Below are 24,001 nucleotides of genomic sequence, written 5' to 3' on the forward strand. Positions count from 1 at the left end.
GAGATAGTAGTGGTTTTTCTCCATGTCAGATATGCATATAAATCTCCTCAAAGCAGAATACTCTTCGAGATAGGGCTCCGCAGAATCGGTATCCGCCGTTCTCCTACAAGACAGGGGTCTCAACTCAGAACACCAACCTTGACTCAATATCCAACCTTGGATATGAAGCCTCGCTTTAGGAAGAGCTGAGTCACGAGATCTCAACGTTGACTTCTCGCCGATAAGATTCGCAAGTCATGATTTTCCCCATCAAATGCAAGGTATTAAGATGCAGATGGGGCTCGGCATCTTGCGAGGAATCTAGATGTCATTAAGCATTATTCTCCTACAATCATATCAACAAACAACGTACTTTCGCTGTCTTTCAGAGCACCGTGAGACACCAAATTCGAATCATAAGCTTGATCAAGGCTGACTTATCAAGTGTCGCGAATACGCGGAAGAATCACCTTACCTCTACCATAGCAAAGGTAGACACTTAATAGGTGCAGAATACGGAGTAGGCTCATGAGAATATTAGGAACAGAATCACCGCCAGCTCCGCTATGTCAAATTCGGAAACACGGGCGCTCTGCCGCGTTACATGGCGCGTTGCTGTAACCGGAGTATCGGGTCAAATCCCTGGTCTTGATAGAGGAGACCCCTAGACGAGGAGATTGTGAGGCAGTAAGAGTGATAGGGTAGGTGCTTGGGGCATTGGGCTTAAAGATCGTACATATACGCATTCAAGCAAGATGCATTCGACAGTGGCATTACTTTCTGCTTCTTATGCCTGGGATTTCCAAGCTTGATAGAGGAGCGTAAGTGAATCACTACAAATACATAAACCATAGATCTAATCATACAAAGAGGCAGCTTCTCTAAGTCAAAAGAAGGTCGCCTTTCAGAGACTCACAGGTATCATCTAAGGCCCAATGTTATTCGTGTCTTGAGTGTTGTAATGCGACATACTCGAAGAGCAATGATATCTCTCGATAACAGCCAAGTCCTTGATCAGGACCCAGGTAAAGGTGGAATGAAGAAACTCGATAGTCTCCTCCCCTTGAAGTCATGCTTATGCGCTAGGCCCTTGAAAATTCACAGTCAAAGTCTCTCAGGGAAAAGCGTGCCTGGCTCGGTGCCACCGTTTGTTAAACCAACCCTCATCTGACCATCCCCCCTGTTGGCTCTGAGATAGTATGGAACAAGAAAACAATTCACAGACTCGGCAGTCTCCAGCAATGTGATCCAAGTGCTGAAGGTGACTGCTTCCACCCTTTAGCTTGCATTGCGACGTGCTCTTCGCCGGATGCTTCATGGACCACTTTCTCTTCAGCAACTGATGAGTCTGTCCGAATGAATACATCTTTGAAATTATTGCACCAAGGGTTATCGAAATCTTCGACACAATAGACGATTGGCTCCCGTGCCACGGATAAGTTATGTCGATTTGAGTAGGGGTGGGGTGATATAAATCTTGGCTCAAAACCATGAATGTGTAGTGAGAACCGAGGATTTCCAGAACGATAGGAAGGCCGTAGAGATATATAACCCTTCTCAACCTCTGAGGCGGGCAAATTCGCTGGTGAGTACAATGTAAATCTTCCTTTGGACCAGGCGGGCAAACCAAGCCGGATGGTGGTCTGCAAAAATGATGGAGACGACAACTCAAAGTCAACATTGCCCGCCCACGGCCAGCTGGTCTTCTGCCGGAGTGTGATAGTCCCCTTGTCACCAGTACCATAATCCCAAAGATAGCCGCTCAAACTCCCGCATAGTCTCATTAAGTTTAGAGGGCAACAAGCGCACCAGAACCGCCCCTCACGCGCGATTTCTTCAGTTTCAGAGCTGGCAGGTTGGTTAATATAAGTAAAGGATTTGCCATTCAAACTCATGGCCATCATGATGGTGTTGTAAAGACATAGCTCGATAATATCCGCATATCGAGAATCAAGATGTAACATTCGCTCCGCGAGCATGACGAAAGCAATCGAAGCGTATGTCTCCAAAGCCCTCCCACTATGCCATAGCACCGATACCTCCAGTCAAGTACATCTCCCTATCAACCATGTTGTCCCACAGCTTATACAGTGCCTGTGACCATGCTTGGGCATCAGGTAAAACCTTTCCACTCTCTGCAGAGAGATGCAGCATGTCAATAACAGCAGTTAGAAGGTATCCAGATCTGACAGCATGTCCTTCAATTGTGTTTTGTGTTGTGATTAGAACATGAGCTTGGCAATACCAATAAGCCCTCGGTTGAGAATATGAGTTCGACCGCAGCCACAGGCTTTCGCCTCTGTATTCTTTTTCCCAGTCGTAGAAGTGTCTTCCTTCATTACCATCAGTATTCCCTCGTTCCGTCAGAAAATACTGTGCCAAGTCGAACTCCGGTATTGCCTGCAGCAGCGTACAGTCGAAAAAGCGATAGCTCGATTTCAGAATGACCAGAATAGCCCCTTGACTGGTCTTCTCCGGGGTCAAAATGTTCCGTGATGGGAGAAACATACTTCTCAATAGGCTCGAGAAGTATGTTATTCCTATAGTATTCCTTATGAGCAATTGCGGCCTCTATGAGATGGCCGGCATTGTATCTGCGCCACCAGGTCAGCTTCCTGTAAGTAACCGGATTTGTTTGACGACCTACAGTTCATGCATATCCCGGATGTTGGTCCATCTCTTTCCTTGTTCAACCACAGTATAATGAACGTTCAAGTAGCCGTCTCGCTGCTGAGCTGAGCTGATCATGTCCACAAGCTCGCGGACACTCTGGTCAATATCCTCGTCATACTCATCTGGATCAGCTAGGAAGTAACAAGCCCCCTCAATCCATTTAGCGACATAACTGTCCCAGAATAAATGGTATGGAACGGGCCACGTGGACTTGTCGTCGTAGATAGGGCGCCAATTGAGCCTGGCGCAGTCATACCGCCCGGTTGATCGCAGCTGATCGAGTTGGGTACGAATTGTAGTGCGCGAAACAGTCTTTCTTCGTCTTGATAGACTATATTCTCTTTTCAAGGTTATCTGGTGAGAACCAGTTCGTGGATGCGACATGCGGGGCAAACAAGCCTGGATGATAGCAGATGAATCTTAGATACAGGGTCCTGTTGGCGTCGATCATCGTTATCATGAGTTTTCAAGTGTATGAGTGGTGTATAACCTGTGGAGAGGCGGCATTGACTACAGGACGCATCTGAATATCGTTCCCCGCGTTGGTGTTGGAGACTAGAATGATAAGCGTCCGAATGACAACCTCGAAGATGCGTGGGAAGGATTGGACACATCTGCGTCGTTCCCAACTTGGACCTGACCGACATATCATTCCGTCCAAGTTGCTTCCAGTGTCCTTTCCAATGGATGTCGTCGGTGTTTTGTGTGGTATAAGGACTTATCATTACAAGCACTATAGGCTACTTGATATGAACACAACTATGGCAAATACAGACGATCTATCCGAAATGGGCATTTTCGATTGTCTAGTCTATATAAACCCTTTAGCTTTTGGTATTCGTTAGCATGTAAGATTCACCATAACGCCGGCATGGTAGCATTGGACAAAACGTCCGTCTACACTCTGACCGCCTCATGATATGCAAGATCAACCTAAACCATCGACGCCGCTTGCAATTTGTTGAGCTTTACGAAAACCCTTTGTACAAAAAAAAAAAAAAAAAAAAAAGTAACAAGCTCATCAGCTTGCTTTGTTGTCCCTGGCAGAAACTCCCTTCTCCGTGGGGTTCTTCTTTCTCGAACCCACCGAGTATAGCCCGCCGGCACTGAAAACAATAATAGCACCGAGCAGTGTACCAGGAGCTAGCTTGTTGCCAAATAGCCAAATGCTTAGCAGTAGGCTGACAAGCTTTCGGATGTTGAGGACGATGGTAACGGTGAGAGCCGTTGATGCAGCGGCTAGAAGGTTGACTCCCCGGATGCAAGCATATTGAGTAAGAACATTGGTAATAAGGAATAGGATCTGACTGGGAATCTGAAAGTTAGGGGTTGCCGAGCCGAAAACGCCAGGTAATTGCAGCGGGGTGCTCGTCATGAGATGAGCAAAAGTACGTGCCATTGACGGAGCAAAAGGCAGGAACAGAGGCAGAGAAAGCGCATGCGAGTAGAAAAGGTTTTCTTTCCACTGAGGGCCGTATTTGGCGTATGTTGCCTCCGTGTAAAGCCCCATGATGGCCGAAAGAAGCTGAGCTACGAAGAGGATCACCAGTCCAGTGCTGAAGGCTGGACGACCACTGCTTTCACTCGTACCCTATAGCCGAGATTCTTTATTAGCGTATGCGTAGTAAAGCTCGGGGAAGGAATGTCTACCTTGGCTTGAGCATCCGACCATGCAGCCAAGATGACGCCGAGTGTCAAGAGGACAACGGCAACAATTTGCAATTGAGAATACCTCTTGCCATATAGATAGCCTGCCGCCATGGTTGTGATACTTCCACCAGATCGAAGAATGATATGAACTGGAACGGAAATATCATAACTGAAGGCGTGGTTATTGAGAACATTGATGGTGAAGAAGAGGACGATGTTGAATATCCAACGGCTGATGGGAACCTTGTTAGGTGTAAGGAAGAAACGACTGTTCTTATCAAATTGAGCGATGAATCCTGTCACAGCGACGAAGAGAAATTGAACAAACGTCAAGAGAGTTCCTGTAATGAGAAGAACACGTCAGTTCAAGGCCATGGGGCCGCAGGCGATTATCATACCACTTGATGGTTCGAAGCTATAGAAATAACTCGTCAGTCTCATAGCACAGTACGGATGATTATACACATGGAAAACTCACTTGACGATAGCTTCAAGAGCATAAACCTAAGCCAGGATAGTTTGAGTCAGTCCATGTGGCCATGTAAGACAATTGGTAGCGGGGGGTGGAAATGACAGCGTACATTTGAACAGCATCCTCCAAAGATCAAGCTTAGCATGACACCAACTGTCAACAATGAAGGTCCGACCTCGTAAGCCACCAGATTGGCAATGTTTTGCACTACTGATGACCTCGATCCTTGCTCCAGGTCATTGACAGGAGCGCCGTGAGAGGCGCTGCCTCGACGGACCGAGCTCTCGAGGACCGTCATGTCGGAGGCTGCTGTCCTCTTGCGGAGGATGTGGGAAGGTATTTCAGTCGCCATCGCCGTGGGATGGGAGGTGTAAATAGTAAAAAATAAAAAAAAGGAGTGACGGGTGGTATCCCTCAACAAAGAACTCTGCTGACAAAAAGCGGCTGGGCCGATTTATTGGTGTTGCCCTTGTGTCTTACTTGTCCTAGCCAGATAATGCAGAAGAGCCAAGATGAGACAAGGGCCGGGTCTTCCTAGTACCTGATTCCTGGGGCCGAGGGACGCTCAGACTCCTCGATAAGGCTGGGGGTTAACCCGCATCAGGCCAGCGGTACCACTGTACTTGCATACTCACCAAAATTCAATTGGACCACACCGTACTAGCTACACGTAAAGAGTTAGTGTTGGCTGAACAGCCCTATCTCATCTCAAGCACTTTGAATTCGACCAGAGGGCTACCATCCCAGGTACTGCATGATGGAATGTTGCTGCATTGGAGGTCGTGGCAGCTCGAAAGCCTTAGAGATTGGCTATGAAGCTTACATAGGCCTTCGCCACGATAAAAATGGCGAATTGGTCAAGAAATGACCAAACAATTAACTGCGTGTGTTCCTCTTAGAGGCGTTCAACGCGGCCCCTGCATCTAACCTTACCATTCATTATCCGTCATCAGTCTCCCTTGAGACTCCACTGACCCGAATGGCGGGTGAATAGCCGGCCATAGTTTCAACTTGGCTTCTTCTCAGGCATGAGTGGCATTTCTTTGATTCTCAATAGTCTCTTTGTGGTTTCTGCTACACGTGGCGACCAAACGCCAGCCGATGCATCCATTCACCTCCCTCCCATGTGGCTCGTCCCGCTGGTTCATTCGCTTGCTTCATAGACAGATAGCCAGTAGCTTTCTATCGTCAGTCTCTTCAACGGCCACATCCAAAGGGCCTCTTCCAGCTGTTCTTCCTTCTCTCCGCGTAGCATTCATTCCAAGCACTATCGATGATAAGTGCTATCGCTTCTAAGTATAGTAGGTCGTGCTGTTCCGTATTATCGTTTCCTACGCCATCGAGATATCATGCCGTGCCCAAGAAGAACTGGGCAGATCCCACCATGACGGAGGCTGAAGTACTTATGCTCTTGCTGTTGCGACTTCGACTTCCAGCCAGGGACTGGATCGCTTAACTGCCCTACGAGATGAACGCCATTACCATGGTCTAGAGTGCCGAGAAGACAAAGAGCTGTGCCCGCAGGTTAGCCATGGGTTGACATACAAAGGTGTGACTCAGTTCCACTTACATTGTTCGTAGCTGCAATTGCAATGCTGTCCTCGAAGGGATGCCAACTCATGTGCAGGATCTTCTTGTTGAAATCGATCTGGTCCGCGTCTGTCTCCTTACGCATTCGCTGGCCCTGACCGCCTGGACTGCCAGCCCTAGAACCACTCTTTTTGCCATTGGTGGCTGTTGGGCTTGTCGAAGCGTTGATTGGTGTGGGCACACCAACCTTCTTCGCCTTGAAAGCCGACTTGTCCGCCTGAAGGACCACCTCGACCTCCTTTTCAGGGTCTGAAGGATAGATCATGAAATTGTTATTATAACTGCCCGTCATAACATTCTTCGCATCACCAGAGAAAACAACTTCAAACTTGTCGAATATACTATCGTTCTCGTATGTGTCACACAATCGTGGTCGGAGATGCTCGTGGATCGGTATCGTCTTTACAGGCTGTCGCTCCATGTTGATATCCCAAATCTTTACGGTGAGGTAATCGCGAGATAAGATGTATCGGCCGTCATGTGAGAACCGGACGTCTGAGATAGAGGAGATGATTTCGGAAAAGAAGGATCGCGACGAGGGGTCTTCTTCTTGCTCGAATACTACGAGTAGTCAGTACGCTTGCAATTATACAAGTTTCTACAACTCAGGTGCACAAACGTTTCGCATGCTGGTCGCATAGAGCACTCTCTCGCATGTCAGCAAGCTTGATGGTGCCCTTAGAGCTGGCATACATGAACCAGTTGCAGCTCATGGGGTGGAATTCGGCTGCTGTGATCACTTCAGTAAGTTCCTCCATATTGGCAGGCTTGATGTCAACGATGTTGAAGCTTTGGTCCTGAATATTGAGGTTCCAGAGGTTGATTCGCAAGTCATCGCTGCTGATGAAGGTCTCCCCGTCACTGTTCACCGAGATGCTGTTGATATGATAGGCATGAGCGTTGGCGTATGTCCGGCGTGGCACGGCGGCAACCACTGTGTCATGATGTGTGAGCCGAGGCAGCTTTAGGTCGGCGGCGTTCTTAAACTGATGAGACGGTAAAGGCTTGGGAGCACCGCCACCACCTGCAATGCTCCCAGGAGTTACATCGTGAGAGAGATTGTTCTCCGCCACAACCTTGAGCGACTTCTCGAACACCTTCCATAGCTTGATTGTCTTGTCATTGGTAGACAACAGATAGTGTGAAGCGTTTTGTCGCCTGCACCACTTTATCTTGTTGATCTTCTCCTCGATCTCAAGGGACTTCAAATAGTCGAATTCGGGCTCATGCGACTGAAACTCGGTGTGAAACTTGTACTCGCAGGTTTTTTTCTGCATCAATGGTTAGCGGCGACAATAGAGAGTGCAGCGCCAAAGATAAACGGCACGCAAAGACATTCGGGAACGGTGACGTACCGTCTCGTTTCGTTCGAAGAGCACTACTCTACCTCCCTTGTCGCCAGTAGCGAGATAGTTTCCGGTATGGTCGAACTCAACCGTCGAGATGATATCAGCTGTATCAGAGCGTGGCAGTTAGTAACCATGATGCACAACTGGCTCTGAGGTAGCCAAAGGGTGGTGGCATACCTTCGGTGATGTCCTCAACATCGCCCTTGTCACCAAAACACCTGCACACGACAGCTCAGCTTCACCTTCAAAAACACGAGAGGAGCCCAATGAGGGATCAGGAGAGATAACGTACTGCGTGAACTTCCACGTGGGCGAATTTGTCTCGCTATCAACCATCTTGGTGAGCGGCGAGGGCGGGGGTTAGGAGGGGTTGTGGTTGTTGATCGAGGGAGGCAAAGGTCAGAATCGATAGCTGTGGATTCGAATGGCGGGGCCAAGGCGGAGGTGAGGATTAATCGGAGCCGAGAACTTGGAAACAGCGGAAGTAGTTGATGTTGACGAGCCGAGCCAACACGAAGGGTGATGGATGGATGATGGAAGCTACAACGGCACACGTCTGATCTGGTGTTGCGGTGGGTGTTGGATGGCGTAAGGTTAGGTAAGGTGGTGGGTGGATGGGCGGTGGTGTCGTTTCTGGATATTGTCTTTTGTCGGCGCCGCAGTGGGGTCTACCAAGATATGCCGCCGTGATCTATAGACGTCGTCCAAAATTATCCTGTCCGGCGGCAGGAAGGGATATCGAAGGCAGGACAGCGGAGGGCTGAATGATGTTAGGAGGCGGACAGGCGTCCAAGGCTGAAGAATAATGGTCGGGTGGTAATGGTGGTTGTGGTGGAGGTAGACTGGTCTGCTTTGGTTTGGTCGTGAATGTGGATGTGGATGTGGGCGAGGAGCAGAAGCAACGGAGGGGCGGGCCAAAGAGATGAGGGAGGAGACAGTGAGTGGAGGGAGAGCGCTCTGAAGTCTGTGCTGAGCTGCACAGCGTTGTGCCTAGGGTACCTAGGTAGGTAGGTAAATTGGTGAGCTGCCTAGGTAGGTACTAACTGTACTGCACTGGGCCGGCGGCACAACCTGACCTGGCTACTGTATATAGTGGACAAGGAACCTACTAAAGTAAAGAAAGACAGCTTAAGACAGCAGTGAAGGTCTTGAGCTATGCTTAGCTGTGGTGGGTATTGTTATGTCTGTAATATATCGAGTTTCGTGGTATTTACGTACAGAAACGTTTCGCTTCAGACAAGACGGCTTCTTTGTGTCGAGAACATATCAAAGAACAAGTTGGGACGGACAGTGACGCAGCAGAAACGAAAGTCAAGCTGCTTTGATCTGATCCAGTTCGATTTCGGTTTGGCCTGGCCGGGCCTGGTTTGGGCTTGGCTGGATGATTGATGGGATAGGACAGTCTAGACAGTTTATGGTGGATCCCTCAGGTTTGGGTCTATTTTCATGTCACGCTTCCCTACGCTGATGATTATCCGATAGAGACTGGACCTCCAGTAAGAGTTAAGCAACAGCTCAGAGCTGAGTTGGCACTTAGGTCCAGAAGCCACAGCATAGCTCCGGGGCTTCATTGCCTACAATAGGCTGTGCCTCAAGGCTAGACGCCACCAGCATAATAAGATCGATGACTTAACGTGCCTGCTTCAACTTGTGAGGGGTTACCTAAGGTACCTACCTAGGTAGTGACCCCAGCAGCTCAACCCTTGGAAGCCATCTTGACAGACTTCTGCATATATCAGGGATATATATAGCTGCAAGCTCTGCTGGCGACGAGAGCTAGAGCTGCCTAGGCATTCTACTTTTTCAAAGTGAGGCTGTAAGATAGATCAGCCTCACTAACAGGCCATTATGTTGGGCACTTCTGCGCAGCTTACATCTACCTTTATCATATATTAGATCAAGTTTGATGTAACAGCGGGGTATCCCTGGATGACTTGACCCCCATACCCTAGGTAGATAGGTAGGCATTCAGATAGACAGTAGGCAGCATGGTCATCACTGGTGGTAGAGGATAGAGCGCGCTTCATTTGGATCTCATCTGATTCGATGAACAACTAACCACCTTACCTGCGTAAGCTTCTTGACTCAATTATACTCGTCAGAGTCGTTCCAGTATCGACTCACGAGCGATATCAGGCATTATCAGATTATTAACCTTTCTCGGAAATCCGGTGCCAAGCCCCAGGCCGATCGGCACCCGCTCACCCGCCCGGAGCGGTTTTGACATGTGCCCCGCGGTTTAACTTCATCGCGGCTATTTTATAGTTTAATCATATCCTAGACGTCTACAGCGAATGAACCGATGCCCATCATCAGTTTTCCAGAGCTTTTCTATCAAGCTCTCTTCCCTCGACTTATTCCACAAGACACTCAACTCGTTGCCTCTGCTGCTGGAGCAATACTGGTAGCTGTGCATGCTCCTTGGCTGATATAGGTAGACAGCCATGGACAACGAAAACAGACAACAACCGAAAGCACAACAACAAAACGAGGAATCTGCAAAATCGAAAGGCAAGGCCACAGATAACGATTCTGGAATGCCTGACTCCATCGCCAGCAGACTTCGGGCTTCTGGCAGACTTGCTCTCCATGCTTTCGGAACAGGTCCAGATATAAGTGGCCAGAGACCAGATGGAAAAGCTAGCGCCAGTGGCAGCAGCATTACTGGGATAAACTCATCTAGTACGGGCGAAGCATCATCGCACAGGTTGCGCTCAACAGCTCCTGGTGAATCGCTACACTCCCAGGCAAATTTTGTTTCTGGTGCATCGGCGGAAGCATTTGACGCCTTCTTCAGTGCCGACTCCAAGTTAGAGATTGAGGATGCCAGTCAATATGGGAGGCTCCCAAACCAAACTCACCATGTACCATCTACGCCAAGCGCTATTCTGGAGCAAGAGAAGATGGATGGCGCTGCTGTAGTCAACCTACTTGATGATTCATCTGGGGCACTTGATGGTGTTTTGCTCGGAGCTCATGATCCGGACGCCGTAGATGAGGGCCTTACCCCAGAGGCGGCTACCAAGCTGAGAGAAGCCCTCTTCACTGCAGGTTCGGCTTTCCCTGGCTTTAGCTGGGATGACTTACTCAACTTTAACCCCGAGTTTCTTGATCAGGCAGGACCTGAAGCAGATTTCGAACGGCAGCTTCACTTTGGTACAACGAGTGCCGACGAAGTGAGGAATAGCTACCTTGACCAATGGGACAAGGTGTTAAATGGGTATACAGAGTATGTCTGGGGGGATTTAGAACCTCTGATAACTGAAGCTCGAAGAGAAATCGTGGAAGTTAAGAATCAAGGTCTTGATGCTGTGCCTCAGACAAAGGCACTGGACCGGTTACGACAGATTTTGGGTCATGTCCGAGGGTTTTGAAGAATCGAGTTACAGGTCGATCTCAGACGTTTTGAGCAACAGTAACAATCATACTTGGGATATAATGTATTTGTATGAACATTGACTTTGACACAATAAGTACCTAGGGTATTGTGAACTTAATTGATCGAGTCGATTTTAGCTTGGTGCCAAGGGTTGCTCAGTCAACAGAAACCCATGACATCATCCCACCCCTAACCTAGGTACGCTGAGGTGATTGGATTGCCTGTCATGCATGTTGTTACCCAAAGAAACAAGCTGACAATCTTGTACTCGCGACGTTACGGGCTAAGCCTTTTCGACCCCACTGGAATCGTCTTAGGTCCCTGACTTGGAGCCTGGACCTGGAAGCTGGCAAGGAAGCATAGACGAGGGCCGGGGAAAGGAGAAAAAAAAGAGAGAGAACACGGACGATGATCTCTTTGGGGCTTTCTTTTACTTATGAATCTAGCCAACATTCGCCTGCTCCTCGTATGCTTTACCGATCTGCAGTAGAACGTCTTGACGTCTCAGCCTCGTCCAACCATCTCTCATTCGCTTGCTCTCAACCATCATCATGCTCAGTTATAGTTGCCTCTGGCTCGGCCTCGTTGCAGTTTCAACATCTGCTCAGAACATTCCTCAAGCAGAAGCAATAGCAACGGCAGTATACGCCCCAGCATACTACATTCCGCCTGCATCTGTCATCTTCAGACGGGACGATTCATGCCCAGCGAACACATTCCGATGCTCTGAGGAGCTTGGCGAGAGATTTAGCGACATATGCTGCCAAAACGGCCAAACGTGTGCCGTGGACGCCGACGATGAACCGGCTTGCTGTCCATCTGGGTGAGTGCTCAGAACTTCGATTCCTTTTTTCGACGAACGAATTGACTACTAACGATGCCAAGCGCCGTCTGCACAGGTACAGCTCCAGCCTCGGCCACTGGCGAACCAACCGCTGAAGCATCCTACGTCCCGAACTCATATTTCGCCTTCCCCTACGCTGCCACGACATTTACAAACGAAGCTGCATGCACCTCAGCCGTTGATGCCTGCGAAGAAAACTACGATCAGTGTGTTAATTTCCTCGGAGATGGAGGCCAGTATGGTGTCACTATAGTTGTACCTGGTGGCGGAGGTACAACAGTTCAGGGTGGTGGACAGGCTCTGGGTTCGTCATCAGCAACCGCGGTCTGCTCTAGTCTGAGCTCTCGTGCTTGCAGAAACGTTTCCAGCGATGACTGCTCGGATTACGGGAACGATGCTTCATCCTCCAACAGACTTGCCTTGTGTTTTATGGTTTTTGGGGCGGGCATTGCCATACTCAACGTCCTGATTTAATTAGGTGCCAAACAAGCTGATATACAACTTGATACAACGATCGTGGGCATGGTCGCTGGTGCTAGTGTACCAGGTTTGAGTTAACGCCCTGTTACAGCTGCTGAGGAAGACATGTACTTACCTCGTTGCTCAAAAGGATATTTGCGCTCACCAGAGCGAATGACTGCAGTTACGACGCATTTTATGAACAGCCTACGTTGTTAGGGCTTGAAACTATGAAGTCTGCTTATCACATCATATATAAGATCTACAATCGGCTTATGCTGAAAGACTTGACGGGCGCTTGATGTGGAATGTATGCATGTTTTTGGTTTTGTATATAGAATAGTACAGCAACATATGTTGACTGGGATGACCACTCAGTCCTGTGTCGTGTTTGCCACTTTTCATCCTTCGCCATGTATTACCTGAAATCCGTTCGATCTTGACTGTGAGGGCATTTGCCTGGCGATATCTTTGCTTCACTATTTAACAATTCCCAAGCCTCACTGAAAATGCAACATAGCCCTCAGGAGCTTCATAGTGGGAATCTGTACGATTTTGAACAATCCCGTGAAGCTATAGGAAAAGGCTCGACAGTCCCTATCTAAAATTCATGGTTATGCAGCAACTCACTGACCGAGACAACCTTCCAATGCCCTTCAATCATCGGGTAGCATGTTCAATGAGGCTCTAGATGCAGCAATAGGCTTTACTAGTGAGGGTTGATAGATGTAGTATGCACCTAACGGCAAAGACCTCGATGGAATTATGACGAAGAAGTGAAGAAAAGTTTTCAGCCGTAGCTGTCTCATAGCACTCGCGAATTGCCCCCTCGTTTAGTTCGATCTCATATCGACTCGGCAACAGCTGCTCAAATATCAGGTGACAGTATATCCTCCAAGACCTCAATAATAGAACCTCTCGTATGTTCTTCCCCGTTCAAGTTGGCCTCATCTTGGTCGCCGAAGGTCTCACTTAGAAACAGCCGCGCAGTCATCTCTGCCTTGCTAAGCTGGACTTCCTCTGCTTGAGAAAGGCGAGCACAAACCGCACTCAGGTCTTCGTTTCGGGCCAGCAACTTTGAAATGTTTTCGGCGCGTTCAACCACTGCGCTTGGTACTCCATTCAAAGCTGCACATCTGCCTCCCAAGCTTGACGTGCTATGGCCATATTCAAGGTTGAAGAGAAAGGTCACTTGATCATCCGCAACTGACGCATTCCAGTCCATTCTGACGTTCATGTGCGCAATGCGTAATCCATTGTGGTTTTCCAAATACCCACACTCGAAAACTTCATGAAAGTGCGTGGCAGCAAGTAGTCGAGGGCACTCGGGTCCGAGAGATAGGTAGTAGTCCAGTAGCGCGGCCAGCAATCCGGCACCGTCATCGCCATTGGTCCCTTTCCCGAACTCATCTACCAAGACGAGGCTTCTAGGTGTTGATGATTTCATTGATAGCGCAGCTTGTTTCATGTCTCTTGCAAAAGCACTCTCGCCCCCAGACATGCTTTCCCTGGGAGATATGCAAGTCAAGATGCTTTCTGTGAGCCCGATTGTTGCCTGAACTGCCGGTACAAAACTTCCGATGTGGGCCAGATAGACAATTATAGCTGTTTGTTTCAGATAGACGCTCTTTCCAGAGTGATTTGGCCCAGTCAGGACCAGAGCCTGAGGCGAGCCATCTTGGGCCGCCGTTATAGTTGATGTCCCTGTAAAGAGATGGCAGGGATTTGGGATGAAGGTTGGCACAACAAGTTCTTGCAGAGGATGGCGGCCTTCCTCGATGTGGATAATGCTTGCTTCCACCACTTGTGGTGCATGCCAATCGTACTTTTCGGCACCAAGCGCAAGGGCAAGTATTGCATCAAACTCACCACACATGTCCGAGGCAAGCAACAGAGGCTCCTCGTGCTCCAAAACTTTACCTGCAAGATCATGTATAATCTCCACCTCCCGATCTGCCTTGTGTGAGTTGAAGCCTTCAAAGCACTACTGACAACAAACTTACCTCCAATCTGGCAATACATGTCTCCGTATTCCTCGTCTAACTCTCTCATGTAGCTGTTTTTGTAGCACACTGCACCGTCCGCAGTAAACAACTTTTTCCAGTCCCCAACAGCTGTCCCCTCTCCTTCATAATGCCCGTTACCTGTTAGGCGATTTGATTCCACCACTGTGAGAAAACCTATTTGTGGCAGAAAGATGCAGGATCGAACATATTTACGTGCCCATTGTGGCAACTCCCTATTGAGTTGGTTGACAACTTCTGTCAGGAAGCTGTCCATCCCGTCATACCGTCTTTTTAGTTCGTCAAGTTGAGTATCTATTCCGGTTCTGACGGAGGATCTGTGGCGTGCCTTGGACTGTTCAAAATCGATTGTTTTGTTGATCATGTCCCCAACAACTACCAAGCTGGCCGGTTCGAGGGTATGAATGAGCTTAGTCGATACCGTTAGCTTGAACCGTCAGGTCTCTTGCTGTAGCAGCTCCTTACTTTCTTGAAGATTACTATATCAGAGCCTCCATTAAACAAGCCTATCATTTCTCTGAGAGTCAGAGCTTGGGCGGTGAACTTCTGGATTGTTGCCCATACGCCCCTATCGAAAGATTGACCAGCAGAGGGAAACTCAATGCCTTTTCGCAGCTGCGCTAAAGTGGTACGCATGTTTCGAATTTTGCGTAGGGTCGAAGTCAACTGTGCAAGTTTGTCGGCGTTGTCTGGTTGAAGCAATACTGTGATGGTTCTCTGCCTCTCCGAAATGATGCCAAGGTCCAACAGTGGTCGAAGGAAGAGTTGACGTAGTTGTGTACGACCTTGAGGGGTACAAGCCAGGTGATGGAACAGTCCATATACAGAAAGACTTTCTTTCGAATTGCCCTTGTTCGCATCTGGTCCCCACGCTTGGCTGTTGGGGTGCAATTCGGTCTGCAGAATTTGCAGTGACAACAGAGCGTCAGTGCTGACATACATGTAGGTATTAAGGGAGAACATGCGGATGTCAACAACACGAAAGAGAACACCAGCAACTTGCCCATCAGGGAGAAAACCAGCGGATCGTCGACGAAGAACATCGCCAAGTAAGGCACCAGCACATCCTACCTAAATCACATCAATATCTGAATCACGATAGTAGAAGGGTACCCTTACTGATACCTGGCTATTCATGTTTATGCAGCCTCCATAGCGAAGTTGACGGAATGCCTGCGACTCAGGTTGAGAAAGACCGGGTATGGATTCTTCACTTCCATCCTCCTCAATCCCTGTGGAGAATACAATACCAGTAGCAGATAAGGCTTGTGAATCGAGACTGACAAGTCGTTCGTGTGCCGTTTCGATTGAGAACTCTGACGACTGCAAGCCGCGGAAAATAACTCCTTTTGAGGCACCTATGCATGCCTCTCGTCAGTTGCTTATCTTACGAATCGAAAGATGAATATATTTTCGCTGACCTTCTGACGCAGTGATCTTCTCCAGCTGGTCCCGGAAACTGCCAGGTGCTCTTGCAGATACAAGAAGACTGGTTGGTTGGATGTGGATAAGGAATTGTTCCGCAATGTCAAGTGAAGCTGTAGCAATGTCCTCGGATACATGGAGAATCCCGTCAGTAGTTGAAAAATATGCGCACCCAATGGTGCAATTATCCCTGAGGTCGATGGCCATGACAACTTCATGTTGAATGGGCTCACTGCTGCTTCGAGCACGAGTGTCGGCATTGGGCGTCTGCGGTTCTTGTGAATCTGAATACTGTGCGTGGTTTCGAGAAGCAGAACTGTAGCGTATCGATGAAGAGGGATTACGAGCTCGTGGCCGTGTTGAGCCACCTCTGGAGGACAAACCACCACTGTTCCCGCGGTTGTAAGTGCGGCCCCTCCATCCTCTACCTCCTCGACCTCGGCCACGACGACTGGAGCTAGAAGCACTCGAGCCTGGCGTCTTGGGCATATTTGCTGAGTGAATTTAATAAATTTGTTGCCGAAAGACCAGAAGGAATATGCGTGGAGTTAGAAGGTTGACCTTACCACACCGCACGATTAGCAGGCATCCAATGGAAGGCAAGAGGAGAGATCTGGACGGGAGTGACCTTCTCTAGTAGTCTGTGTGAGTCAGGGCAGGAGCCTTTTACTGCTTTAGTTATCTCTTATGGCGTTGGAGGTTTCCTTGGCCTTTGCCATTATGGGAAGGAAGGATACACGTGTGAAAGGAGCTCGATCGCAAATTCTACCTAGGTAGTGCAAGAAGATTCATGAATGTTCCTACCTAAGGTGCTTAGGTACTAAGGTATTTCTGACAAGTGCCAACGTACCTAGTATGGTTCCAATCAGCGCAACTACCTTAGCTAATACAGTATTGAATGTAGTCATGCAGGTATCTGAATAGATTCTATTTGGTTCCGGAGGCTGGTCGCTCGTCATTCCTGTTGAGTCGCAAATGCTCCTGAGCACGCCAGGAGTATGCCTCCAACAGCGCTTCGTGTTGATAGGATAGAACCCCGTCAAATCGATAAGGGTGTGATGTCGCCCATATTAAGTGTCTGAGCTCTTGTCCTCACTTCTCGTCAGCCTTGACCCAGCTCGTGAATTCACGGCGCTGCTTGCGGATGTCAATGAAACCTGGCCTCGTCTCAAGCACACTGAATGGGTTTCCTCGATAGTCCTTTTCCACCTCGCCACTTCCTGTTTGGAAACCAGCCTCTCCTTCGCGCTCAATCTTGCCAGCCCATTCGTGCCACTTAATTGGTCGAAGCTTTGGAGTTCCCAGAACCAAGCCAAGGACAATAATCAAAGTCGCTACCAGTGCTTCGATCGATATGTCGATTGGGAGCGAGTGTGTTGCGAGCGGCTGCGGTTGGCTATGATGCACCGCTGTTGACGAAATGACGGAGTGCTCTTGCGCGGAGTAGCAACTGGAGTGATTGTCAATTTCCTGTGAAGACCCCAAGAATTGCCGGGCTTACGCATGTGCTAATAGGACTAGACCAGTAACGGTCACTGTTTTGGAGATCCAAGTCATCATGTGTTGCAGACAGCTTGGATACAGTTGCGATGAGGATGGAATGTCGTCTTGGGGACAAGTCGCGGCTTCTAGATGCAGGCAAGGTAGACATTGGTACTAAGGTAGGTAGCATCCAATGACTAAGCCTACGCCATTCTCCACCATCCACACATACATACACAAAACAGACGGTTTAGCTTTCAAAGACAGAATGATTAGAATTACAGTACGCCTTGAGATGAGAAAATTCTAGTTATGGTGTTTGCCAAAACCTACCGATTCTCATTTAAAATATGTATCCCTAAGGAAAACCAGGTCTAAATCAAACCGCTCGGTCCAATGTATGATGCTCCCAAATAGTAAAACACGCAAGGAATTGCTACAATTACATGGCGACATCAAGATGCCTATTATCACTGGAGCCCCTGCGCGGTCTGTGCATACCAATCCTCGAAGTGACCAGGCTCGTCCATGATTTCGACTTTCCAATCGTCTTTGCTTCCCTTCAAGTATACGTCTTGTGCTGTGGTGTCTTCGTAGCCCCCCATGACTGGCATCAGGTCTTGACCACTTTCCATGTGAGACATCCAGCCTTCTTGGTCAAAAGGGACGCTGGCAGGGATCTCATCATAAACATCGTACTGCGCAGGTCCAAAGAGATGGGGAGCGGCATTGTCAAAACTTGATCCAGGCGGTCCGTAGTAGTTGGCGAATCCATCAAGCCCATGTACAGGGTAGTCGATGGCACCAGGAGAAGGGGTTCTGCTGATCACTTCGCCGTTGATATTGAGTCCACTGTACTGACAAATGCCCATATCAAAGGAGCTGGGTGCGATATCATCGTATGGCAGTGAATGAGGCCGACCTAGAGCCGGGTAAGCATACATGTCATGGTAAGATGGCACGGCTGGCTCTCCGATCGCATTACCCGCAGCATCGTAGGCGACTGGTGTCTCGCTTAGTCGTGTAGCATGGCGGAATCTGGACTTCCGGGCACGTCCGGCGTTCCAGTCTGAGTCGTTGTCTGAATAGTCGTCATTGCCATCCCCATCACGTTTGGTCTTTCGTGGCTTCGAGGGTGTGAACTTGTATCCGGGATGTGCGCGCTGATGGTTCACACGCTCTATTCTTGCCCATTGATCAAAATTCTCCTTGATTTGCGCTGGCTCCAAAACCCATGCGGCACCGCAGACTTTTGAGACATGCTGGTGGTTGTTTTGAGAACATTGCGTCTTAGCGACTTCCTGGTACGCCTTTCGGTATAGCATAAAAGCATTCATGGGACGTTTGATCTGACCAGCTTTTTTGTTACGCGAAGTTTCCGATAGTCTCTCTTCAGTTGGCCGACTGACAAAGGCCTCGATGTCAGCAACGTGAATATCGGGAAAGTCTCTGGCAGCTTCGGAAAGCGGTTTTGAAAGCATGTTAGTGGCATTCTTGGATTTCTCTGCACGGCTTCTCTTCTGAACTCGACCAGTTTTGACTGCTGGTGATCGTGTGGTAAGCGATTTCTTAGCGATATTGAGACCACTGCGAGTAGTAATTGCGTCGCTAAATGAGCAAGGTGCTGAAGGTGACGCTTCCGGAGTGTACGGGAGATGGTTCTGCTTTGTTGGCTCAGCTATTGGCTCTTCATGTGCTCTCGTGAAACCTACATTGTAGCCGATCTCATCGGGCAAAGGACCATAAGGGTTGCTTGTGATACCTAGACCTCCAGCATAGCCTTGCTAGTATCGCAGGTTAGCTATGATGGCAGCCGGTGTGGGCCTGTTTGACTTACAAACGAAACATCACTTCTTTGAGAATAGACAGTTGATGGCTCATACACAGAAGAGTCATCGTCACGAACAGGAGTAGAGTATCGAGTTGAGTAAGAGTAGCCGGCAAAGCTTTGTTCTGGGCTCATAGAGCCTTGAGGATGCGAAGTATGTGACTCCATGGCCACTGGCTGTTGAGAGAAGCCGTCAGAAGAAGATGGCGGAGTTGGAAGTATCTGTTGCGGCATGTCGCGTGTCTTCCACCGCCCTTGGGTATTGATTTTGGCAACGGGACGCAAGGATAGAAAAGGGTCCTGTGTTGTTGGTGTTGATGGTGTTGATGGTGATGGAGCCAATGGAACAACACAGGTACTATAGTGAACAACGGCAAGTGGACTTGGTAAGTTGCACAATGTAGATGAAGAGATAAAGTCTGATCTTTTGACAGTAGCTATGTTGGTCTTAAGCGGCCTGAAGGTAGAGCACTCAGCAAGGGCGTCTTTGTCGGATTTCTTTGAGCTGCCACGAGTGGTTTTGTATGCGCTTGGGACATTCTGATATCAGAGATATGTCTACAACGCCAGGACCATGCCCACAAATAGACAAGCAACTACCTGATGCTCTGAAGCTCAAAGGAACCGAAGCAGACGACTGTCCTGTTGGGAAACAGACCGCAATGCGGACCGTTACCAGAGTGGTAGACCTCTCCAAGCTGCATTTACATGTGTCGTTGGCCGGTATCCTCCACTCTCTGCCACCCACCACACTGTACACGGACCAACATGGTGAAGCACAGTAGAATAGAAGCCCTATGAGCTTAAGAGATGGGGCCGCTTGGCGTCCAGCCGCAATCCATTCAATAGAAACAAAATGTCATACTTTTGATTGTGCTTCCCTGCGCCGCCTTATTCGCATGCCGCTAGTCCAGCCACGGCGCATTCCTTTGACGTGCGCATCCGGCCCCTCTGGGTGTCATCAACCATCCCAACTTGAGACGTTGTTGACTCTCTATTGTTTGGTGAATCGATCTCGATCTATTATCCGTCATATTCTCTTACTTATAACCAAAGGCGTCTCGCAATCCTGCTACTCCAACAGCTCCTGTCCACCGCTGTCTTGCTTTGCTTCCATTAGCAGTCTTGCCCTGCCATGCCCTACCAGGTTTGTTCATGTGGAGTGCTGTAGCATGTTTGCTTCAAGTGCCGGATAACTGGGACCAAGCGGCCACTCGCAGTTGTGCTGGCAGCGTCTGTTTGATGTGTTGCGGTAGCCGAACGACCAACCAACCAAATAATCCATAATTGCCCAGCCTGATCTAACCCTGTACCAGCCTGGCCTGTTGGTTCTATTTTGGCAGATCAGCTCTGCCTTTAGGACTATTTCGTCCTGGCGTCAAAAAGAGAAACAGGCTTCTATTCGAAGCTTTGGCCATTTGTTCCTGACCACCATTTTCATCACGCCCGGCAATGTTGACAGACACCCTATTTTCGGCATAGGTTCGGCCATTCGCGTCTCGCGTTGCTGCAGTGCTTCAGATCACAAATTCTGTTGGTCGACCACTTGCCTAGTTTAATCTGGAGACGATTATAGAGTCCTTACAGATGGGGGAAGTGTGATTCAACCTGCCTGTGCCATTCTCTCATTTAAGGCCCCATGACAGGCAATTGTTCTGAATAGCTTTATCCCTCTCCAATGAGAGAAAAGGACTCAGCGTCTTCTCGTTAATGCCATCATGGTATTGGTTGTGCTTGGATTTCTGTTGAAGATGGCTTAGGGATAAGTTTCATGTCATGCCTGAACATGGTTTAGAGAACTTCCTAACACAGCCGTGGCGTTGACCAGGGTACATGCCTTATTAAATCCCCGTATTTGGAGCGTTCATCGGTTTTCAAACGGTCTTGGTGGCTCCGATGGTTTGATTGGCGGAGTCAAGATCTGATGTTGAGGAGAGGGTGATAGAGCAACCGGAGGAAGTATTGGAGTAGCAGCCTTGTATCTATTCGAGCTGGCAGAATCGATGGGGCGAGGTGGTGAATGCTTGGTTGGGGAGAGCCCAGCAATAGAAGGTATAGTTCCGTTCTGCTCGTGAGCAGCTCGATATATCTCACGGCTGATCTGAGGTGTGCTCAACGCAGACTCAGCTGTTTTATCACCCTGGAAGCTGTCGATACCTTTCGAAGGACTAGGTGTCCGGAAGGACGTCATTGGCGTGGTCATAGACGTACTGCGTGATGGACTGCCCTGGATGCTGGCATCTAGCTTGACAGGTGCCGGGATCACCGGTGTTCCTTTGGGTGTGCCAAGCACCTCCTGACTCACCTCTGAGCGGGCGTCCATTATGCTCATTGGGAAACCAACGCCATTGACATTAGTACTAGGGGTGGAAGCCAATGGAGTCAAGCCATGCTCAACGTTGCCGTTGGATGGGTCATGGTCTCCATACCCTGTCCCGTTGACCTTTCGATCCTGCCCACTGAACGATAGCCCTAAGTGATATGAAGAGCCAGATCGATCTGGCTGAATGCCAGAGTTAGGTGGACGATTGAGCTTCAGCTTGATAGTTGGTCTGGGGCGTTTGGCTTCTTGCTCGCGCCTAATACAAGAAGCACAGATGTAGTGGAATTCCGGCTGGTCAGCTGCTGCTTCGCTCAGCCCAACGCATAGACTATGTTGCCAGACATTACATCTCTCACAAGCTACGCTGTGCGCTCCATCGTCAACTTGGCCATAGAGACCACAAGTGCAGTCGAAAATCCAATCTTCTTCCTCATCCTCGAGCTCCTTCAGAGCTTGCTTGTTTTTTTCAATCTCAACTTGAAGGCGGCGTTCAGATACTCGTGCGCTGTTACTTGATAAGTTCTTGCTGTCTTCGGAGAGTTGTGCCAGTTCTTCCTCATGTTGGACGCGTCGTGCCTCGCGTTCTCGAAGCCGTTGTTCACGAGACACCAGTCTTCTATCGCGCTCCTCTTCCATTTTAATTTGCGCCAATTCTTCTCGTCGTTTGGTTGCTTCTTCTTCCTTTCGGTGTCGTTCTTCCTCTCGAATCTGCTCCTCCTGCCTCTGTTGTTCAACCCTCCCAGCAATTCGGCTCGATCGTTTCGCATTTGCCATTTTGGCAGCGTTCGCTAGTTCTCGCTCTCGCTGTAACTCTCTGCGCTGCCGAGATTGTTCTTGTTTTTCAAGGATAGGAACGAGGTGTTTTTCTAGCTGATTGCGTAGGATTTTCTCATTCTCGTCACGGGTTTTCCGAAAACCATCCACAACAGATCGTACATCATCAAGAGTGACGGCGAGACATTCCCATGTCATTCCACCCAGGCCATCATCTTCGAGAGGTGTATCTTCTTCGATATCTTGGTCCGTTTCGATCACTTCTTCTGCATTCAAAGTTGTGCGTCGTCTTGTGCTCGAGCGTCTACTCCCATACGATGCTCTGGGTTTCTTCGCTTTGGTGGGTTTCTTGATCATCGGAGGTTCTGTAAGCCGATACACTCGGTTATCGTCCAGCACGAAGTAGGTTCGGTCATCTGCATCCCAACCGTATGGTTCTATTCGCTGGAATTCTGTTAGTGGCTAAGCCCCATCTCGTTGAGGTGTGAACTTACCCAACTTGTTTGCTCGCTATCCTTTTGCTCTTCCATCTTATCCCGAATGCGCTCAGGATGGATCATGACCCATTGAGTCAGTTGTTGCATGACCTTGATCTACCCAAGCAGTGTATATTAGCTTCGGATCACTGACTGCCCTTGTGATTTCTACATAGCTTACCTTGGTAAAAATGTCGAAATCGTTGAATTTGAGGGGTGTTTCACCAGAACCGAAGGGATTGTAGTTTGGCGATCTCTTCGTGAATTGCTTTCGTGCTTGGTCATCGAAAATGTCATGCCTTCGAATCACGATTAGCAAAAACTGCATCTCCCAATTCCTGGAAACGTACGTTAAACCACGATGCGACGAAACTAGTTTGAGGAGGGCAAGGGCAATGTCCGCCAAGATACTGGAGTTCGGCTTGAGGCATTCTGTCTCAATTTCCTATGGTATCTGTTAGTTTGTGCGCCTGTCCATTACTGAAGTACTGGGTTGTTATGTGGCCATACCTCAACATCGATAGCTTCGTCGATTTTCGCAGCCTTGCCGAATATGTATATCCACTGGCAAAGGTTCGCGAACTGCCACATATTACGGATACGATGCTGTAATGAGTATTCTTTCTCTCTATCACCGCCATCGATGGCTGCAAGCGAGCGCTTGCGAGACGGCATGGCTGAAGAAAAGTTGATGATGTCGATGTCAGGATGCCAGCCAGTCGCGTCACAATTGTCAGAAGCGTGTTTTAAGGCGTTTCTAAGGTAGGTCGCGAAAAGCTGGGACGAGCTGTGGCGCAGTCAGCCACAAGCACATGCCACTAGGGATAGCAGTATGACTTTTCGACGTCCTACTAAGGTACCCTTGCTCCTGGGAATTCAGCTTACGACCGGGCTCCGTTTCCAGGGGATGAAACTCTCCACACTGTAGCAGAAACCTTGTTCTATAAAAAGCACACGGCATTTTTGCACTTTGCTAAAGGAGCTGCTGCGTGTACAGTGCGTAAATGGGAGCTTACTGTCACATCCAGCCGTCCTACGGTATCTTAGGACTCCTGATTGGGATGTGCGAACTGGCTACCTCTTCGCTTCTACGAACACCTCTGCGCAATACTTAGTTCACGCTCTCTTGACTTGTTTTATTTCTCATGAAGCGTTAACGATGCTTCATTTTGGTAGTAGTACCAATAATCACCATTCTCCATGACATTGGACCGCATTGGTGGTCATTAGTCCTTTCGTTGGTCCATGTCTTCACACTCTTGGGATCAAGATGG

General features: G+C 48.9%; 8 protein-coding genes across 8 annotated transcripts; 2 read left to right on the forward strand and 6 right to left on the reverse strand.

Annotated features, from left to right (window-relative positions):
• Nucleotides 1–2,323: 2,323 nt before the first annotated feature.
• J7337_000521 (uncharacterized protein) lies at nt 2,324–3,036 on the reverse strand (the record flags this gene model as incomplete). The annotated part of the gene is made up of 2 exons (XM_044818270.1): nt 2,324–2,594; nt 2,627–3,036. 2 exons carry the CDS (start codon nt 3,034–3,036, stop codon nt 2,324–2,326), a joined length of 681 nt encoding a protein of 226 aa, XP_044685972.1.
• A 637-nt stretch (nt 3,037–3,673) lies between these two features.
• Nucleotides 3,674–5,126, reverse strand: J7337_000522 (uncharacterized protein; the record flags this gene model as incomplete). Its single annotated transcript, XM_044818271.1, has 5 exons — nt 3,674–4,243; nt 4,303–4,643; nt 4,701–4,717; nt 4,781–4,806; nt 4,884–5,126. The coding sequence occupies 5 exons, from the start codon at nt 5,124–5,126 to the stop codon at nt 3,674–3,676; spliced, it is 1,197 nt and encodes a 398-aa protein (XP_044685973.1).
• A 1,136-nt stretch (nt 5,127–6,262) lies between these two features.
• On the reverse strand, nt 6,263–8,049 carry PAB1 (Protein phosphatase PP2A regulatory subunit B; the record flags this gene model as incomplete). The annotated part of the gene is made up of 6 exons (XM_044818272.1): nt 6,263–6,286; nt 6,345–6,925; nt 6,984–7,635; nt 7,720–7,817; nt 7,891–7,931; nt 8,006–8,049. 6 exons carry the CDS (start codon nt 8,047–8,049, stop codon nt 6,263–6,265), a joined length of 1,440 nt encoding a protein of 479 aa, XP_044685974.1.
• Nucleotides 8,050–10,157: 2,108 nt separating this feature from the next.
• On the forward strand, nt 10,158–11,087 carry J7337_000524 (uncharacterized protein; the record flags this gene model as incomplete). The annotated part of the gene is made up of 1 exon (XM_044818273.1): nt 10,158–11,087. The coding sequence occupies one exon, from the start codon at nt 10,158–10,160 to the stop codon at nt 11,085–11,087; it is 930 nt and encodes a 309-aa protein (XP_044685975.1).
• A 556-nt stretch (nt 11,088–11,643) lies between these two features.
• Nucleotides 11,644–12,410, forward strand: J7337_000525 (uncharacterized protein; the record flags this gene model as incomplete). The annotated part of the gene is made up of 2 exons (XM_044818274.1): nt 11,644–11,915; nt 11,978–12,410. 2 exons carry the CDS (start codon nt 11,644–11,646, stop codon nt 12,408–12,410), a joined length of 705 nt encoding a protein of 234 aa, XP_044685976.1.
• An 853-nt stretch (nt 12,411–13,263) lies between these two features.
• J7337_000526 (uncharacterized protein) lies at nt 13,264–16,333 on the reverse strand (the record flags this gene model as incomplete). Its single annotated transcript, XM_044818275.1, has 5 exons — nt 13,264–14,348; nt 14,399–14,451; nt 14,922–15,490; nt 15,545–15,777; nt 15,811–16,333. The coding sequence occupies 5 exons, from the start codon at nt 16,331–16,333 to the stop codon at nt 13,264–13,266; spliced, it is 2,463 nt and encodes an 820-aa protein (XP_044685977.1).
• A 603-nt stretch (nt 16,334–16,936) lies between these two features.
• J7337_000527 (uncharacterized protein) lies at nt 16,937–19,322 on the reverse strand (the record flags this gene model as incomplete). Its single annotated transcript, XM_044818276.1, has 3 exons — nt 16,937–17,294; nt 17,801–19,110; nt 19,164–19,322. The coding sequence occupies 3 exons, from the start codon at nt 19,320–19,322 to the stop codon at nt 16,937–16,939; spliced, it is 1,827 nt and encodes a 608-aa protein (XP_044685978.1).
• A 1,696-nt stretch (nt 19,323–21,018) lies between these two features.
• J7337_000528 (uncharacterized protein) lies at nt 21,019–23,402 on the reverse strand (the record flags this gene model as incomplete). The annotated part of the gene is given in 5 exon segments (XM_044818277.1): nt 21,019–22,695; nt 22,746–22,844; nt 22,909–23,065; nt 23,078–23,172; nt 23,238–23,402. 5 exon segments carry the CDS (start codon nt 23,400–23,402, stop codon nt 21,019–21,021), a joined length of 2,193 nt encoding a protein of 730 aa, XP_044685979.1.
• Nucleotides 23,403–24,001: the final 599 nt, after the last annotated feature.

The sequence above is a fragment of the Fusarium musae genome, chromosome 1 (assembly GCF_019915245.1).
Source record: "Fusarium musae strain F31 chromosome 1, whole genome shotgun sequence".
NCBI lineage: Eukaryota > Fungi > Ascomycota > Sordariomycetes > Hypocreales > Nectriaceae > Fusarium > Fusarium musae.